At 38.9% G+C, this 21,004-nt stretch overlaps 1 protein-coding gene across 1 annotated transcript in view; it reads right to left on the reverse strand.

Annotated features, from left to right (window-relative positions):
* LOC121517063 (ERC protein 2-like) overlaps positions 1–21,004 on the reverse strand; it is a 238,706-nt gene that overhangs the window by 116,499 nt on the left and 101,203 nt on the right. Inside the window, exons 13-14 of the mRNA XM_041798572.1 lie at positions 16,114–16,207; positions 7,440–7,592 (exon numbers count right to left, since the gene is read on the reverse strand). Of these exons, the coding sequence (XP_041654506.1) occupies positions 7,440–7,592; positions 16,114–16,207 (247 nt within the window). The remainder of the gene's footprint in view (positions 1–7,439; positions 7,593–16,113; positions 16,208–21,004) is intronic.

The raw sequence follows: 21,004 nt of genomic DNA on the forward strand, positions 1-21,004 counted from the left end.
CAAGATATCCACCAAGACATTTGTCAATCACAGCGGTGTCTGAAATCACCCAATACAAGGCATTTGTCATTCTGTGGTGCTGTCAGAACTATGAGGGTGAGTCCTCATGCCCTATATAGTGGACACATTGTATCCTATGATGACACACTGTAAAAAGTAATGTGTCACAACTAGTCACTTAAGAAGTAACATATACCATAATGTACTGCATTACAAAGGAAAGTGCAGTCTGATGTGATGAGGACAGCCTGCTGCTGATGTCATTTCTGATTCTTCCTCTTATCAAAAGGATTTGAATTTGAGTTAAGATAAACTTAAAAAGTTAAAAACTGGTGGTAATTCCATTGAAAAGGTTCCATCTTTCACAGTCTTTACAGGCTAATCAGAACAACAAAACATATGGTGTAGTCGGCATACGCCGCTTCTTAGAGTAAACTATTAAATACTAGCTTGACAGACAAATGTCCCCATTGTTCACTATCAGTGGAGCCAGAAAAGCTTTCAGTGGGGTTTTTTGCTGTTCTTTAAATAATGAAATGTTCAATTCATTTGTTTGACTGCATCAACACTAATCTCTTAACCGGGCCTGATTGTTTACAGCATTGCAGTACCACAAAACCCAGAGTGTAGCTACCACCTACTTCTCCCCAAATGACACTGATTGATCCAGCTTTTCTCTGTACAAAACAACTGCTCCAGCTTGAAACTCTGACAGATGGATCTGCTTGATGGCAGGAATATTATCAGGCCAATCCATCTGCTTTTTTAATATATTATACTATGATTTTATTGCACCTTAACTTTGAACTCACACATGCTCTTTTTTTCATTCATTCTATAAATATTCATAAGTGATATTGGTAAGCTTATCTGTATATATCTTACATTATCTATACCCCTTGTTCCTTTAGACTGCACATACGTATAACATATAAGAGTAGCATGTCACTTTAGTTACTACTGACTGTTTAATTGCTTATTTTCATTCAATTCTACTGTATTTTTTTTACCACCTTCCCTCTCTTTGCTGTGTTGCTGCAATGCCAGAATTTACCCTCTGGAGATCAATAAAGTATTATCTTATCTCAATTGATCTTATCATTGCAATGTTTTTTGTTTTTTGTTTTTTTTTTACAGAGTAGCACTACATTTTCCTAATGATAAGTTATGCATCAGACAAAAAAAGTTGTGATGTCTTTGTTTTATATTAAATGTAACATTTCATATCATCAATTATATATATAACAATTTATAAAAAAACTAAGATATTAGTTCTTATTTACCATTAAAAAAGGAAGGTATTTTTTTAAATTGATCCCCTGCTGATGTTGAGCTCAAAATTGTGCTACAGCAGTAATATAACTATTTGAATCTGGTGAAAGAGTGTACAGTGACCAAAACTGTGTTTTTCTTGTGCTTATGAGTTTACCACACAAACCACTGCATAAAACATGCTATAGAGGGAGCTGGGATTGGTGACTGAGTCAGAATGTGATTTCAGACACAGCCCATGTTTGATTAAACTCAATAAAATTGTGTTATAGGTCTGAGTATGCATGGTCACAAGTACACATGGTTGTATTTAAATAATCACACACACTGATTTGCCAGTATTTCAGAGAATGTGTTTTAATTCAAGTGATAGAATAAAGTTAAAAGACAGCCTCTAAAAGCAGGTGATATTACTGATGTTAAAATGTCGATGACATCAGGTGAAAAATGCTTCTTCCTCACATCTCTTGACTAGTTTTATCTCTCTAAAGTGTGGCTCTACTTTACAGCAGGTGAGAAGAAAGCTTAACCCCTTATGCATATGTCCTTCATGAGTTCACACACCTGCCCTCCAGCCATGCAAGCCTGCATATTCAGCCTGAGTGTTCGTCTGAAAGGAAGTGAGATCAGGGCATAATTATCCGAAAGATAGGAAGTGTCTAATAGTCTAACAACTTGGGCTTCACAAAAGGATGCAGGGCTAGGTAGGCCGAGGTGGTTCTGATTCATTTAAATTCTGATGATTGGCAGGGTCTTCAAAGAATAAATTCTGGCGTGTTGGATCTCAAATGAACAAAGGGAAAGACAGAAAAGAAGAAGGAAAAAAAGGAGAGATTGAAAAGGAGAGGTGGGGGAGAGCACTCCATGGGGTAGAACATTAAAAAAGCAATGGGCCTCTTTTATGAAGGGGCCAAATCGTTCACACATTTTCAGGACACTCTGCATCTCCGTCAATTTTCTAGGTGTGTTTCACAGATGTCAGATAAAGTTCTGCTTCCTGAATGGTCATGAATATCACACAAAGATCCAGAGGAGAAAGAGTTAAGAAAAACAAGTTGGGAATTCCTAATGGTGGGAAAGTGGCAACCCAAAGTCAAAATTTCCATGAAATGTAAAAAAAAAACCCACTCCATATCCATGCCAAAAACAGCTGACCTCAGTGGTATCATGGAGTTAAAATACCACACATCAACAAGACATCCAAGTGTCCAAAATTACCCACAGTTTAGAGTTTGATGTCTTCTTTCCGGCTTAGAAGAATCCAAATCCAGTCTTTTCATCTTGAAAGTCAAGGGTCACGCACACACAACTCCATTTACACCCACCACACCCGCCAACTGGCTACCTCCCAGTCCCCCATTAGTCCACCACCCAGGTTAGCCCTCACTTCACAATCACATCATTAATAAGGAATACAATGCATTTTAGTGAAATTAGGGACTTAATCAGCTTAACGGCAAGCCTGTGCGTGCTAATTTAGCTCAACTTCAAGGCAAAGCCCCCCAGCCAGGCTAAGGCTCACTAAGACGAGCCCAAAGCCCCTTTTAGTTGTTAAGCTGATTGGGGGCTCAGAGGTAAGGGCCAAATCCCTCTTGTCCATTTGCGTCGGTGTTGCTGGTTCAAAGGCCTAGTTCAAACGCCACGGAGGAGGAGAGAGGGGAACAGAAACGGAGAGAAAGGGAGAGAGAGGGTGGAGATAATGAGGTGAGACAAGTTAAGAAGGCAGATGGGGGAGAGCGAGGCTCAGGGACCGAGGATGGACAGCAGAAACAACTGCAGGAGAAAGTCAGGAGAGATGGAGAGAAGCAGCGAGAGAGCTGGGGTGTGAAGAAAAGTGACCCAGGGCATTACCAATGCTCCATTTCAGCAGGTCAGGCTGGTGGAAGACTTTCAGCGCATTACACATCATGAGACTGATTACACTGGGACAGAGGGGAGAAGAAAGGGGAAAAATCAAGGAAAGAATCAGGGGGGAGGCAAAGGGGTAAAATGTGAGAATGTGAGTCTGGCAGGGTGCTGTGAAACTGTGCCAGGGTCAGGTGATGAGGTTTCAGAAGGACCTGTTCCTCTCTTTATATTCCTAACACCTCTACCCACACACGCTCTTTTCCTAGAGTGTGAGGTAAGGACTGACTATGCTGTGACTGTATGTTAATGGCAGGTTGAGTCACACTGACTTTTTGTGTGTTGACGTCATGTTGGCATGTGAAGTTCAGACTGTTGACAACACATAGCAATTAGCTTCATTGGCTGAGGAGTGTCAGTGTCAGGCCGAATAGGTATCTTTCTTTTGTGAATTACCTCTCTATCCTGGGCTAAAGTTACAATCAGGGTTCCTAAACACGTTAACAATAAAATCTAAGACTTTTTTTTTGACCTGCGCTGATAAAAATTAATACCAGATTTTGTATGGCAGGTGGTCAAAAATGAAAGGCATGTGATACTCCTCGATAAACTGGACTGAATTATCTGGTCTACTAAACTGTTAATGCAGGGCAAAGATGTTTTTATCATAAAGACCAAAATTTGATGATTTCTTGCACATTCAATGCATCCTTTCTAAAAATAAACAGCATGGTTATATTTATCATAACATATACATCAAGCATATACTGAAAAAAAGAATGACTAAATTCAAATACATGTAGATACATGTAGAAGACAAGAACAAGACACATCTGAGTCAATGTGCCATCAAAAATTCCCTAAGAATTGTGAAAAAAAATAGTGCCATATAAAAATCCCTTTAAAGTGAAATCCAAACTTTGTGTCTGAAAACACTAGATATGTTGGAATAACAATGCTGTAAACATGTGAAAACACTGAGGACTATGTGTGACTGAATTTCTGATTTAGACTGTTAGAAAGTTGTTCACCTCTTTCCTTGCTTGGTTTTATTTGGGCAGGGCAAGTATCTGAGCCCATGACATCACCAGTCTTAATGGGGAAATACTCTGTCCCCCTAATAATACAACGATATAAAAACACAGAGCAGAGCAAAGAGAGTGAAGTGTGGTGTGGGACTATTTCAGTTTAGAGAATCATTGAGAAACACACTCATTAGTTACCAGCTTTTGTTACACAGGGAAATGTTATACATATATATATATATATATATATATATATATATATATATATATATATAAATATATATGAGTTTCCGTTAGCCGGCATTGGCCGGTAACAAGGGCGAGAGTCTGGCAGATAAAAATATAACTGGTCAAAATGTCTGGCAGAAAACAAGCCAATAACCAGATAAGTAACTACTGAATACTTGCATATCATATTTTGTGTAACTTACAAGATATGTTGCGAGAATGCGTTAATATCAACTAAATTAATTAATCAATTAATTGATCATTAACATTATAGATGCTCAAGATGGCAGGTTTCTTCCAACCGCCCATCTCTAGTGGGTGTGTCTTTTTTTAAACTTATATCCACTCAGATAGCCCAAAGCCAACTTAATTTTTGAAGGGTTTTAGTGACCTGATATGACTGAATGAACATTCTGTCTTACTTATTCATCATGGACCAATAAGAGCAATGAAGTACTTGACAAATGGCTCATTTATGCACTACTCTAAAATAAATATGGACTGACCATTCTGTAGGTACTCTGCATTGATTTTGTCTGTTTTTTGTCACTTCTCTCAAAGCTTATGGATACAGACCAAATGTTGCGATATCTCTGCCAATCATGGGGGCATTGTTAAGCAATGTTCCCAACAGTTCAACCCAGGGTAGTTACATAAAATGAAGAAGACTCATTTGGTAAAGGTGGAACTTGACTGAGTTTTCTGAGTGATGATGTAAGCTCACCCAGACACAAAGACAGACAACTACAAGAGCACAGCTGAGCAGAAGACGGACCGTTCTTTCATCAGTCTGTTGGACGGACGGAGTAGCATCTGTAGCCCCATGAGAGACAGCGACCTCTAGTGGTTTCATTTGACCAACGTCCACTCCCAAATAACAGATGCATGTCAGTATGAGGGCAATGACGGTTATAAAGTCTAAAACATACAGATCCTCTTACTCATGTGTGAACAGCATAACTGAGCCTTTAGTTGGTACGTGCAGCTCTGGATTGAACTTGGCACCATAACTGCAAACGGTGCAAACTATCAGTGACGCCAGTTTGTGAAACAAACTGCAGAAGCCAGTCAGGAAAAGAGACAAAAACATCTTTCCTGCCAAGCTTGTGTGATTCTTTGCACGTCTTTGAAAAGTCATCCAGTTCTGATGAATCTTCTGCTGTTGCCACATCCAAGTCAGTCGCTCCACTGACAGCCACTACATACCTGCTCACAGTACAACTAAACCCGCCCGTAACAACTGAAAACTCATGTGAAGGCTGGTTGGCAGCAGCAAGAACATCTTTTCTACCCAGAAAAGTATTCAGTGCAGTTCTTTGCTTTTTGTAAAGAAATGATGTCCAGTTATGATATAAACTGCTGCCACACTGTGACTACATCTGAGCTAATCCCTACACTGTTACCATTGTTTACTGGCTTGCAGTACAGAAAAAAACATGCCAATAGCTACTGCCTCATTCTTCTCAAATGATGCTGGTTGGTCCATCTGCTAACAGACCGAGTACAGTCATTTCAGAAGGAAGCTTTGCAGGATGGATCTGCCAGATGAGAGACGAGGAATCTGGCCTATACATCATATTTTTTAAAAAAGGTCAGGATTTTCTTGTGTTTGGTCCATTGATTCTCCTAAACATGCAAAATCTTCTGGGCAAAACATAATAAAGCTTAAGAGAGGGTTGTTGCATCAGCGTAAACACAGAACTGAGGGCAACAAACCCTGGAGGAGTTTGACTGGACCCTGTATTTCAGAAATCACCACCTTAATATTTTTGTAGTTGGTAGCTTCCGTAGTTTTGTATTTGATATCTTTATGTTTCAAATGTTGCATGTTAAACTTTAAAATGTGTCAAGCACAGCAGCCAATATGAGTGTGCTAGCTTTTTATGTTCTCTATATGTGAAGTCTAGATAGACAGAAAATCAAAGCATGTCTGTGTATCATGAACTGGGAAAGGATTTTCCTGACGTTCTTTGTTACACACGGGTAAACTTAGGTCAAAGCTGAATCATCCATCTTCATGCTTGCGAAAAAGTCCCGCAGACATAAATATCTTCTTTCCTTTTCTTTTAGGAGCTGTCAGTGAATCAGAATATTGTTTGATAAACACAGTATCCATGCTGACTGTAAGTCGAGCGTGTAAAGAACCAAAACTCCGATAAAGGGGAGAAAAACAAGCTTCAGTTAGCATTGGCTTTCCCTGAATTTTCTAAACTGAGTTTGACCTTCTCTTAGTTTTTCCCTCTGTCCACAATCTCTTCATCTTCTATGTTCTCCTCTATCAGCTTCGGCCTTTTCAACGTATGTGTGTGCGTGTCTGTTTGAAGCAATACAGCCGCCATTCTGCCTCAAAATGTTAATTCTCGTTTTGACCGCAGATTGCTCTCATATTACTTGTGGCACTCATAAGTAATGCAAGGTCATTCTCATTCAAATGCACACTCACACCAGGAGGAAACGCACTCCCTTGGCCTGTTTCTCTTTCCCACCGCAGATACACCTACGCTCTCACACGTATAGATCAATGCACACAAGTGCACCTTTTTTTGGACCCACTTAAAGCTTTAAGCAGCAGTCAGAGAGAGGGAGAGATAGCTGCACATGTAGAGTAAAAGAGGAGCCTGTACTCCATCAAGAGAAAAAGTCAGATGAGTTTGTAATGAATTCTGATTGCATGCACCAAAACTCACAATATGTTAAATATAGGCTCACACGAAAAGAGTTGTTTTTGCTTCAGTTTCAAATTTCTGTCCAGAGGAGATTTGTTGGGGTTTTACTAAATTGAAAAAGAAGAAAAGAAAATAATAGCAGGCATTTTTCCTTCAGTTACACTGATATTTGCTGGTGTAGAGCAACATATGAAGTGATAAAGGATCTTAGTGCCTGCAATTACACTTTTAGCCACATGGAGGTGCAGTTAAATTCTCCATAATTTGGCACTGGTCCTTCCTAATCTCAGGTAAACAGATACCTACACTTCTTTAAAGGCTTTTGTAAGGATGCATGACATGATCTGTGCGTGCATGAGTGTATGTTTGGTTTTTTTATCACTGTGTGAACAATGTATTAAACCTCTCTCTGGGCCTGAACACGGTTGGCCTCCTCCTGTGCCCAGAGAGCCTCCCTATGTGCCGAAGTGTTCATGCTCTCCCTCAGCGCCTTCTCCAGCTCCATGATACGCTCCGCTGTGTCCCGCATTGCATCCTGGGAAACTGACAGAGGAGGCTGAGGTCCAGAATGAGTTCAGAGGAGAAAAAGATGGAAGCAATGTAGCAAAAACAGGCAACAAAGTGTATTTCATTTAGTATTTAAAACATAATTATTTGTTTGTGCTCTAAAATATCAATGTATTGTCAGAACATTATCTGAGAGAAGTTATATTTGTCAGATGTTCTGTCAAAAGGAATAAAGTCCATGCAAAGCAGACACAAATGAAAGACTTCAGGAAGTCAAAAGCTGTGTTGAGAGAAGAGCAACACTTCTCTAAGAATAAGAGAGCCAAAACAGAAGACAGCGATAAGTGACAGAGAGAGGGTTAGTAAGAGCTAGGATCTTTGCCTGTTTCCATCAGTGTTTGTGTGTGTGTGTGTGTGTGTGTGTGTGAGTGCGCCAGGAGCAGAGGTTTGTGTGTGGCCTCTCTGACACCTATGGTGAGTGAGGAAAAAGGATCCCTCTCCACACTGGGTGATGGAACTGTGAACGAAAACACTGAACAGAAATAATAAACCATGATTCTCTCTCATTTTTAGAAAAATACTTTCTTCTTCTCCTCAAAAGCCAACTTGGCTTCAAGATCACACGTTCACACTTTTCTGGAGGCGATGATGAAGCTTTTGAGACCATCTGGACAGTGTTATATTAGAATGACATGAAAACAACAAATTAAAGAAGTGCCAGTGGTTTCTCAAGTCAAAACTAGCAACATAAAAGATTTCAAAGATTTATTTTAAAAATCTGTGAAATATGAAGGCTGATATGAACCACCATGAAACATCATTTTAATAAAGCCACAGTTTATGAAACCTTTGAATAAGAACACTAGCAATAATTAATAAAGCCAACTATTCATTGAATGCAAGTGAGAGCAGCTACCAACTTTCTACAGTTAATGATGAACAGAATAAAAATCAACATTCCTGTACCACTGAGTTAGTAAAGCACAAGCATCCTGCAAATGACAGGATACTGTCAGAAGCTACCAGGAGGTCTGTTGAAGTAACAGACATCCCAAAAAGCAGGGGGAATGCAAAGAACACCTTTAAAAAAATCACCACAGCTGTTACAGCTTTGCCAGTATATGAGAGCTGAGCATGAGCTGACATGGTCCTCATACATCTCCAGATTTATGCAGATAAGAAGCTCCAGATTAACATAGTTTATCTCAATATGAAATAAAAAAGGAGGTTCAAGATTACATCAAGGTTCACTCTCAGGTCTCCCTTTTGATGTTGTTGTTTTGGTCTTTTTTCTTTCATTTCATTTTCGTCAACTAAACTTTTAAGACTAAATCTTGGTATGACATAAAGAGTTCCCATGTTTTGGGGAAAATAACAAACATCATTAACCAGCAGTACTTAAGAAGAAATTTGTTCTGAAAAAACTTTCCTGGGGGCATTTTTAGAAGATTTTGACACTCATCAAATTTTTGACCATGGCTAAGAACAAAATCTAAGAACATTTGAGAGCACTCTCATTTGAGAGCTGATATGACTGAGTAAAACCGATAATTTTACACTTACCAGCACTCAAATATGCTAGATTAAGACAGGCACAAAAACATTTTAAATATTTTTCTACTTTTTATCAGTTAGAAACTTTTATGTAATTAAATAATATGTACAAACACATTACATCAATACTGAAAAATGTTCAATTATTGCTATGAACCAAGCATGTTGGTCGAAATGTTGGCATTAAACACTTATTTAAATCATTTGGCATTTCAGCTTAGTTATAGTAATTATATTGATTTTGAAGAAAATACTCCCCCTCAACCCTCCACTCCATTATCCTTTTTTATTATAGATTTATTTATAGAAATTCTTATTACAGTGTGATGCATGTCAATATTGATGACATCACTGTCTGAACAAGTGACATTGGATATATGTGTTTATAGCCTGTATTTCATATCGACTGGTGTTAAATATAAATGATCAAATCAGCCTGTCTGTTTCATTTTGAGTAGCTGTACTTCCAGTTTTGAACTAACCTTTTCTTGTACCTGGAGTTCGGTTGAAGGGGAAAATCAGCTCAGATTGTGCAACTTAATCACTTACAATGCATGAGCATCATGTGTGATTTATATGCTCACACTATCCAGTCCAGTGGTCGAAAAGGGCCTCACACTATGCAAAGGAACAGACTGTGAAAAAATCTGTGGGGTTTACTTTGAAAGTCTCAGATGCAAAGGTTTTAAGTCGTATTCAGCAAAACTGAAAAATCAAGTTCGCACACCAGAAGCTGCTCTTCATCAGACCAACCTTTTATTGAGTCGTATCTAGTCATATCCTCTTCCTTCCTTTCTCATGCTATCTCTCTGTATTACAAGCACAGATACAGCATCTTTATCTGTGTCCGCTAAAAGTCTGTGGATAGGCGCAATAGCTGCTCGTCTTTTTCCTCTTCATGGGGAGGTCTTAGAAATTAATTCCTGTTGTTTTGTGGTGATTTAGGACATTGTCTGACTGTTTACAGAAGGAAAAATGCTTCAAAGTTCAGGATTCTGTTTTGGGCTCCCACCAGGGGAGTGTGTGCAGTCATACAACCAAAATATAAAACATGCCAAAAATCCATCCAACCAGTTGGGAGCAACTGGTCGGGCCATAGTAGGGTTGGGGTTAGCCGTCGTACCTCCCTGTGCACTGCATGACAAATGATGCATGATCAGACTGAAAGCTGGCGCTACCTCCAAGCAAGTCATGCAACTCAAAATTTGAGTCTGAACTGGATGAAATCCACACAGTTTACGCTAAGCTTTACAGTCTGCAATGGGTATAAAAGTGGCATTTTTATATGCCAATTGGGGCAAATGTGCACAAATTTCTGGCGTAGAAGCACAGGGCAATCATCAATTTAAGAACATGTCATGTATCCGATGTGAGTTACTCTTAGGAACATCCTAAAAACAAATTTTAGAAAATCTTGAGAAGATATTGGGGAATCTGGTTGATTTTCTCTAATGTGTAATCTACATGTTAAATAATCCTGTGAGATGCATTCAAGTATGACTCTATGCTTGTGGGTTGGAGATAGTTTTCTATAGTACACTTCAAAATAATAGATTTTCAAACACTGAAAGTTATAAACTGGTTGTTTCCTTTACATTTGGCTTGACCTTGTAAAGCACTTTTGAAGTCTTCTGACTTTTCAAAGCAGTGCTCACATTCAACCAATCCCATCACAGTCACACAGTGATGGCAGAGGCTATCATGTTAATTGACAATCTCACTGATCTCATTTTTACTCATTCACATGCCGCTGATGCAGCAGTGGGGGTAATTTGGGATTCAGTGTCTCGCACAAGCACATTGAGTGATGACCAACTACCTCTGAGCCACAGCCTCTGTTTGTGATAAGAGGATTAGATAAGGGTCTGATATATGACTTTGTTTGACAGAACTCACAGTAAACACATTTTTCATATAGGATTAACGGAGCTCTGGCTGAGCAGTGCCATAGCAAACACAAGGCAAATCTATTGTAGGATCCTGTGAAGTTATGCTAAATGCATGGAAAACTTTCTGAGGCAGTGCCAGAAACATGAGAGGAATGCATATGGATGGCTTTTTAACTGCTGCTCATAAATATTCAAAAGTCTTGGGTTGATACCAGAATCATACACTCAGTCAATGAGGTGGAAAATAACATCACACCAGCTCACAAGATTGATGTTCACATTCTATAACAAATATCAAATGAAAAAAATATGTGTGATGAAAAAGCAGTCAAACTGACTAATTCAGTGATACTGGCTTGATCTGGAGCTAAAGTTGGATTATTCCTAGGGTGATAAAAACAGTTCCAGGCCAGCCAAATCACAAGTGGATACTTGTGGATCGTCACGTCAGCATGACACAGCTGGAGGTGAGCGACAAACAGCCGCGCACACACTCACAGAGGCATGCTGTGTGTGTCAGCAGTCCAAAGTTGTAATTGGATGTGACAGACGGCCAGTAATTCGATGCACCAGAATCAACAAGTTCTGGTCTGGCCCCGCCCAACAGACAAAACAGTCACATGCACATACACACCCTGCTGAGAGGAGGCTACCACTGCTGGACGCTGGAGTGTAACCCGACCAGACGGTGCTGCCCTTTATATATGTGTGTGTATCAGAGCATATCTGTGTGTGATGTGAGTTTTATTAGTAACTGGAGAGTATTGCTGGCTGTTAAGAACAAAAAGAATGGAAATAGGGCAATGGAGATAGAGAGAAAGGGGTGAAATGGAAAGATAATTGCCTCTGCACCACTAATCATCACCTTATACCCTTGGGAAGGGCCATTATGGAGTCTGGCCCTTCTTGGTTTGATGGAGGGATTATAATCACTAAAATAAACAATGGAGAGTCAGAGAATGCATATTTCCAGCTGCTGTGTACCTATGATCCTTAGCTTCACATACACAGACATACAGACCACTTACCCGCATAGCCTGATTCAGGCAGCCGTGAGCATCTGTCTCTGTCAGAAAAGTCAAGTGTGCAGCATTAACCACTTTATTTCCTGTTTCATGATCTAAAAAATGTTAAGCATGTGTGCTCAGACAGGAGTTTCATGTACACTTTAGTCAAGTGTTAAGACTGATGGAACAAGCTTAGGCTGGGCTAACGCTTAGGATTTAAAATCTGAACCAATTTAAAGTTGCATTGCATCAAACAAATATGGAGACATTTCAAAGGTTTTGTCTCTTTCATCTCAAACATCTCCAGACTAGAGGATTTAAATATAATAAGGCATCATTTACCACAGGATATTACTTTAAGTTAATGATGTTTGCCAGAGGGAGCAACGTACCTCCACAAGATCTTTAATGATCTCATGAAATCTCAAAGAGAAGTACTGTTCTTGCAAAGAAAACACATACTGACAGGAACTCAATGTATTAATCCTCTGCAGTAACAATTTAAAACCAAAGCCATTGAAAAAAAACAGATCTTATGGCATGATTTAAAAATAGTTTAATTCTAGAATAGACAAATTAATAAAAAAATGTTAGCTGAGATTATAGATTTGGGTTAACTGTTTACAGCAGTGTGCTTGAAGACAAAACAATTTAAATATAACCAAGAACTATCATGAATATGAAGATCATTAGCTGTCCCTGCAGTAATAAGCAAAATTGTCTCATATGCTCCTAAAAATAAAATCACTATAGGGGTCATTAAGGCTTTTTTTCTGTTTGGGCAGGTGTTTGTTGCATGAGAAACACATGAAAGTGTGCTTTTAAGGTCTACATGACAACAGCATAGAAAGCCTTTTGAGCATGTATTTGATATTGATGATACTAACTATTGTGTAGCTTTATCAGTACTCACATTTGGCCTATTATATGTGATGTGGGCTGCTTTCGAATTCACCTACTATACTAGCAGTGTGTACTGATTTGCCCAAAATGTATTATGCAGTATGCGAACAAATGCGAAAGTTGCAGTATGCCAAAAATACCTGGATGACGTACTGATTCAGGAAAATTTCACAGTATGCATCAGACCAGTCTGCTTGGCCTACTGTAACCTACAATGCAAAGCGCTGGGTCAGAATTCATAATAGATGAGAGGGGCGGAACTTTCAGTGGAGCGGCTGACATTTACAAAAAGGTCCATTACCTTTTATCTTTACCTTTTAAACATGTACTATAGTGAAGTAAGTTGTAATAGGGTGACTGTTGTTTTGGTTTTGCCGTTACAGCTCGTAACAGCCGGAAAGGTGCTGTCGGGTGTGTCCTTTCACTGCACTATAAATGCTAAGCTAAAAACAATGGCTACAAAAATCCCAAAAAAACCAAATACAAACACTTCCCAGATTTTTTCTGTATGTAAATTGATGGAAAACACTGTAGCGTCATTTAACATTGACCAGGGTATGATGTACTTCTGTAAACTGGAAATCAGCTAAACCAGGCCAAGCATACTACACAATAATGTCTGACTGACTGCATACTACTGTCGAATGCAGGATGCAGTGCACAATACATACTGCATACTGTGTTTGGCAGGAGTATGCAGTAGGCCAATTTGAAAACAGCCTAGGAAAAGTATTAATGTGTCTTCAAGCTGACTTCAAGCTTGAAGTCCAGATAATCTTGGCCAAACACTGACGCCCAACATGGACCCAAATTTGATTATTTGCTTGATTTTTAGGATGGGGCAATGGAACATAAATATGCTGAAAGCTGCTGTAGCATTAGACCAGTTTTTTAAGGGAAAAAAAAGTCCAGGAATGTGTCTATTTTTTCTACAGCCCCTAGATTTATAAAAGGGACTCTATACACCTTATGTCTCAAAAAGAGGATAGAGAGTAAGGAGTGTTGCTGGTACCTCTCTGTTACAGATAAAAGCAAAAAAAAAAAAAAAAAAAAAAAGGCCAGTGTTAAGGCTCGAAGTGAACATTTCCGATGTGTGTTTTCTCTGTGTTTGTGAAGTGCAGCGTGGCACGATGGAGACGATGGAGCGGAGCGATGCTATCGCTCTTTCCCACATAAACTCTCCTAGAAAGACGAGGAGAGGGGGCAATGAGGGAAGGCCTTGTTTGTTTGTGTTTATCCTCGGAGCGTGGTGTGTTCTTGATGGGACCACAGATAACTGGATGGAGCAGAGATGGAGCAGGGGAAAGAGGGAGCTAGATAGAGGCTACATCAAAATATGGCTGCTAAATAAACACAATGTGGAGAATGCTAATTAAATATAATAACCATCCATATCATCAATCATGAGCTGGAATATGTTGTGCTCCCTCATGTAGATAAGTCTTTGCATTGTCTTCATTTTTACATTTTTCACAGTATGCTGATTTTTCTTTTTTTACCATCTTGTGAATTAATGAATGATCAGGCACAATTAACAGGGGTTGTTTTACTTTTTTTTGAATTGTGAATTGTATGGAGAGTTCTCTAAGCACCCAGAGTCACTGCTCTTAGTCTCAGAATTTGTGTAAGAATGCTCTCAAGCTTTATTTGAATGTGATATCAGAAAATTAACACTGTTGTATGTATTAGAGCTGGGTTGCAGGGTTTTTTTAATCAGCTTAGGGCAAACCAGTTCCTAATATACTATTCATTGATTCTTTCAGGTTGATTGTTGGCATTACCTTGCAAAGAAGAGGGATGGATTGGCCGAATTCCATGTCTGTCATCAGGTAGACCCACTTTGCAAAAGCTCAAATCTGAAATGACTGGCTTCAATATCATTTGACGGGAATGAGGCACTAGCTATGGGCGGGGTTTAGTAGTACTGCTGTTGCATGGCAAGCAAGTAATAATGGCTGCCATTTGTGTGGTGAGTAGCATGGATTTAGCTATAGTAAAGCAGCAGTTTTATCAAAACTCAACCACATTTCTTTAGTAAAAGGAGAGTAAAGTGCCACAATGAATGCCTTTCTTGGAAAGCAAAGATTTTTTTGCTCTAGTCTTTAATAGTTACAGGTGGGACTTTATTGCATTGCAAGCTGGTAGCAATGACTGCCAGCAGTGAAGCTTGGATGTAGCGTTAGTCACAGTTTTAATCAGATCTAGACAGCATCACTTTATTGAGAGGGGGCAAAGAGCTGCACTGGCAGCCTTTCTTTGTGGGAAAGTGGCTCTCATTTCAACCAGCCTCAGCATGAGTTTGTTGCACCAACAAGCTCCACCGTTCATAAAGTACGACAGCACCTTCCTGCCAAGCTCATGTTGCTTACTGGAGCTGTGCATGCCTACTACCTCACTCTGTCATGTTACTCTGATTGGTCTGTCAGGTTATGGTAGGAACACTGAACTCTATATCATTACTACTGAAAATTCATGGTGCAGTTATTTTATCTTTCTGTAGAATAGCAGTATATTTGTTCAGGTGTCAAGTTAAGTAGTGGTAGATACAATAAACAACAGCAGTCTGTCTGTTTTTGTTTAAGCAGAAGATCGGTCTACAACTGGAAAAAAAAACTTAGTTAAAACTATTCTTGAAATAATTTGCATGATATATTTTTTTCTAATATTTCCAGATAACACAACTACAGTTTGAAAATTTGATCACACCGAGTTGTTACAACTTTGTTTCCATTCAGATGTTTTGGACTAGATGAAGGATATTGTCATGCAAAGAGGCAAGCTGCTGCTCTTTCAGAATTGGCTCTGTTTTGATATTGATCAATGACAGTAAACTCAATCTTCAGCTTAAATTTTTGTAGTCAATCTAACACCAAGATTATTTCTTTCTTCTGTGTGATTGTACTTGAAGTTTCATGTCAAAGCAATCCATTGGGTTTCTCTCTCCAGCCTGACCTCACTCACCCATCTATTTTTTTCACAAAAGCCTCCATGCCATCACTGCACTCTGGTTTTAGCTGTACTAATTGTCTTTTTTACTGACTTTGAGATACACTGATGGAGGGCAAGAGGCATAAAGGACTGGACTCTCTCTAGTCAGAAAAGCAGAAATGAATACAAAAGAAGAAAGATGAAGGGAAAAAAAGACATAAAAAGGGACAGAGAATATCAAAAGTCTTAGAGGGAATTAATACACACAATAACACATATAAATTCAAACCTGGGACAAAGAGTGTGGATGTCCATCAGTCAGGATGTCTTTCCTCATCTCACCTGGTACTATCTGCTTCTGGATGTTTGGAGATCTGATTTGCCTTCAAATAGAGAGAAAAGAACAAAAAAGATGCTGAATAAGTAAAGAAATATTGACAAGCCATCAAAACCATGGAATACAAAACAGTATTGGCACAATGTGACAGCAGTAAATATCATGCCTGTAAAATGTTTGCACAGAACCTTTGCCCAATACTAAGGATCTATTCAGTTTAGATACATTTCTCCACATCAGAGGCCTTCTTTTAAGGAGGTATTTGTTGGACAGTATTTATTAACAGAGAGCCTGAATATTCACAGGTTAATTGGAGGCTTCTAGTGTGTTCAGTAAAGTGGAGAAGCGCTGTTCATGTGTCTAGTCTTCATAACATGGCAGTCTGGGACAAGACAAGACTTGACCGATGAAGGTGAGACACCACTCTGTAAATCTTTCAACGAGCAAACACACAAACACAAAGCAGACAGGAGATGCAAGCTCATGCACCCACACAAACACACTTTGGCAAAAATAGGTGTGTGCAACAAGGTAGACAGGATGACACAAACGCACACAAAGGGCATGTGTTTTTAGAAAAATAAACTGTGGTGGATTTGAAGAGACTGCCAGAAATACAATCACACACTAGGATAATAAATCTGCTGTTGATGTGCATCTTTGAGGTGCTAATTACAGAGTTGAACCATGTATTAAACAGTCAGAATGGTGATGTGTTTACCTCCACAGTTAGCCTAGTTTCTTGTCAATTACTGAACTTACCAAGCTACATAACCACGGCTTGATTCAAACCTGATTCTTGTTTCACAATTCATTTCCTATTTTTAAGAAAAATAGACCTCCTGCTCCATCTGTTGAAAATTCACTTGGGATGAAATAAAGTATGTTTAATGTACTGATTTTTAAACTTTTTGCAGTGATTTGAAAACTGATTTTTTTCAGCATTTCTATAAAAATATTTCAAATTACAAATAAAAACTTCCCTAGATGCACTCTTTAGCTTATGAGCCAAGGCACCACACAGCTACACATATACAATCTGTATTTTCCCACATTTACTCCCAAAATAGAATCAAAGTACCCTCTTTGAGCACCCAGTCGGCCTTCAAATTTAAAAAAATGCAAAGAAAGAGCGAGAAGCTGACAGTGACAAATTAGCGCTTAAGAGAACCCTCCAACACTGTAAACAGGCTGTGACCGAGCAGCTGCTAAAACGCGCCACATTATTATTCCATATCCATGCCGCTGTGTTTACTCAGGGCAAAACCTACAAGCTGCCCCCACATATGGGCAAATATTTGCTGTCAAAACTCTTATAAATGTGTGTGTGCTTTTATGAGTGATGCTGGTGTGCAATTAATAAAGCTAACAAGATGATGAATACATTTAATAAACACTTAAGCACACAAATGCTAGAAGAGTTTAAAAACCTCTAAGGATATTTTGTTGTTATAAGAGAAGATAGAGGAGGAAGGGAGTACTTTATATCATACTTATGTTCAATATTTCCTCCCTTGATAAAAGCAAACAAAAAATTTAGCTGCCTTGTTGTACTTTCACCTGAATGATTTCTTTCTTTATGACTCCTCTGTTGATTCTAAAAGTTTTATTTTATCATTTTTATGAGTGAGATTTGAAAAGTGCTGCATAAATAAAGATAATCATTCATTTCTGTTACCATTATGAATGAAATAAAGGTACTCATGCACACATATTTACACAAAGAGGAGGAGGAGCTGAATCAGTTTATATTCTGATGTTTGATGTCTGTGTGCATGTTTTTATAAGCTCTGAGGCATGTCCATGGAGAGCAAACATGCCATGAGGGTCATATCAGCTATCACACACAGCCGCTACTGGCACAGGTGTATAAACCATCGGATACGCTGGTCCCCCTCTGATAGCTGATACACCCCCATCGACCCATCAGTGCAAAACGAAGTAAGTGTTTTGACCAATGTGAAGGCAAATGAGGGCATGCAGAGTGTGAATAACGAGCAGATGGGCTGAGCTGCACGTGAGTGGAAAGTATGAAGGACTGTGATTTGTTGATGGCCAAAATGAGTGAATTTACGGCTGGAAAACTGGATTTTATTGGTGTGACAATTCAAAGAAAGATTAAGTGAGAGGGAGAGCACTTCGCATCAATCCAGCCATTTCCTAATATAAGTATAATGAGTAATTTTTCACATTTCCTCATGCTCCCTTTTTCACCTGGATAGCTCCAAATATTCATTTTCCAGCATAAGCAGCTCTGCTTTATCTGAGGCTGCCAAAGCTCAGCCTGCTCCTTTTATTGTATCTCTCTTTTTTATTATCATTATTAATAGTGTAGCTGGTTTAAGTCTTACTTTTGTGTCTTAGAACTCAAGTCATTCGGAACTCAGAAAAAAAAAAGAATTAAACCACCTACTTCCCTTGAGAAGCATGGCTAATGTGCCCTTGAGCAAGGCCCAGAGAGTCCATGAATGGCTCCAGCAGTGCTGCTGAGTGCCCAACAGCAGGAAGCTGCGGCTACTCTGAGCCGCTCCCAGAACTGAATGTGGGAAACTATGAATCTTAAGTAGGGTGTTGCTGGAAAAGAGCATGTGTTCTCTGTTGATTTTTTTTTACCAAGTAAATAAAGGTCAAAAGCAGAAATAACCTTTCAAATCCAGATTTGCATCTCCTGTTAAAAAATCTAAAAAAAAAAGCAAACAAGGATTCACCATGGAACTTCAGGGAATAACAGTTTGATATGATCTGGATGTAGCTTCTTTGTAGTGTAATAAGAGAAGAGGGCAGGGAGGAGAGAGGAGGAGAAACGTCAGAATATAAAAGTGTATTTGATGCAGTTGGGTCAGGAGTGCGGTCTGACATAAATCTGTTTGTCTGGAAGCTGTGCTGAGATATCCAAGCAGAATTCCTTTGGGCAACTGTCCATAATTTGTGTTTAGGAAGAGCAGAAGCTTTTAAAAAAAAAATGTTTTGAGTGTGACTGGATGGATAATCTGTGTGTCAAAATCAAAACAGACCAATCAGAGCGACTCGACTTATGACAAAGTGGGCACAGCTTTGAAGACCTATACTACCACTGTTATGTGTAGGTATGATGTGAGCCCAAAATACTCTGTACACAGCTAGCTCTGCCAGCCTTCATTCCTCTTTGCAGATTAATATTATGCTTTGATATGTGGCCTCTTTTTTACTTTGGTTGAGTAGTTATATGTGAATTCAACCCTGACAGCCTTCATACCACTTTATTTCCATTTACTACTTAAAAAACAGTCATACTGTGCTGTTCCTACTACACGCTAACCGCTAAGCTTCTCATATTTACATCCGGTGAATTGCTGAGGGAAAGCTGAGAGAGGAAGGCAGTTTAAAAGAGTATTACAGACCGGGATTTCAAGCCTGTGTTTGTTAGAAAAATCATGGGTAATTAGTTACAACGACAGGGAAATTTCACACTGGCTACTTGGATGAATGAATTTAACCCTTTAACCATGCACATCTAAAGCCATTAAAGATTGGATGGCAGAAGACTGCAGCAGGAAACGGAAAGTACGTAAAAAGAAGCAAAAAGAATTTCACGTGTTTAAATTGAACACGTAATGCTACAATTTCCATTAAATGTGGGAAATAGTTGTTGCTTTGATCATCATACAATGAAAAACTTTCTTAGAACAGGTGCAACTTGTTCTTGTCTATTAATATTCTATTATTTATCTTTGACTAAATACAACAAAATCTATCTCAAGACATTTAACATCTATATAGCAGGTCTATGTTTTTTCAATGTTTTTGGCAACATTTCTAACATCTTTAAAAGGCAGAAACATTGAGCAGAACCAGACTCATTGGAGAACAGCCATTTGCCGTGACCAGATATCTAAACAGCGAGTAAAACAGGAAGTTGACATGTCAGTTTCAAAGTCAGACACCTGTGAACACACACGGAAAAGCACAGTGCCTCCAAACATTTTCATGTAGAAATATTATACACAGAGTCTTTGGAGGTAATCTATGTATTGGCGTGCATGCATAGACTGAGGGTGTTTTCAAAGATTGATGCTCTCAACATCTGGTGTTTGATTATAATCATAGGAAGAAGGCCAACGATGATTTGCATGTGTTTATGTCTTGGTTTGTGAGTGTATGAATATTTATCATCAAATACTGAGTGATTTCCTCCCACCAGCCGACCCTGGCCAACTTGACTACCAACAATGCTTTTCCCTTAGTTTCACTCTAGGCACACACATGCACGCTAACACACAACTAAACGTACACAAAGCACAGACACACAAACCTCCCTTTTCCTGTAGCCCTCCCTTACATACCAAAGTGCTTACCCCGTCAATAGCTGTGATATTTTCTGACTGGGAGGTTGAATTATTTGTAAAAGCTTGGCTCACACATTGGTGTGGACATTAAAAAGATAAGAAATGACAGCATTAGAAAGAACGCCACATAAAGTAACTCCAAAAGTTAAGGACAGATTCATGCAGGTAGGAGGGAAGAGGATGGAAACAAGGCTCTGGATTTATCAGATCTACAAAAAATACAGCCTTCTTTAAAGAACAGTGGCATCTTAATTCTCTGACGTTGCTGGAGATGCACAGAAAAACAATCCATTTTACCGACTCCTGATGTTTAGGAATATAATTTTGAAAAGGTTCTCTTTTTTCTAGATGCACTCATGAGCATGACACTCAGGGCCTTATGAGAAAATAAATGAGAAATAAAAGGCAGCAGGAGTTGAATTTGTCTGTAGAGATTAATTATTGATATCTTTTTAATAGCAAGACTGAGCTAGCAAAGCATTTCTGTGTTTATACGTGCCATAAAATTTCCCTGCTAT

The sequence above is a fragment of the Cheilinus undulatus genome, linkage group 11 (genome assembly GCF_018320785.1).
Source record: "Cheilinus undulatus linkage group 11, ASM1832078v1, whole genome shotgun sequence".
Lineage (NCBI taxonomy): Eukaryota > Metazoa > Chordata > Actinopteri > Labriformes > Labridae > Cheilinus > Cheilinus undulatus.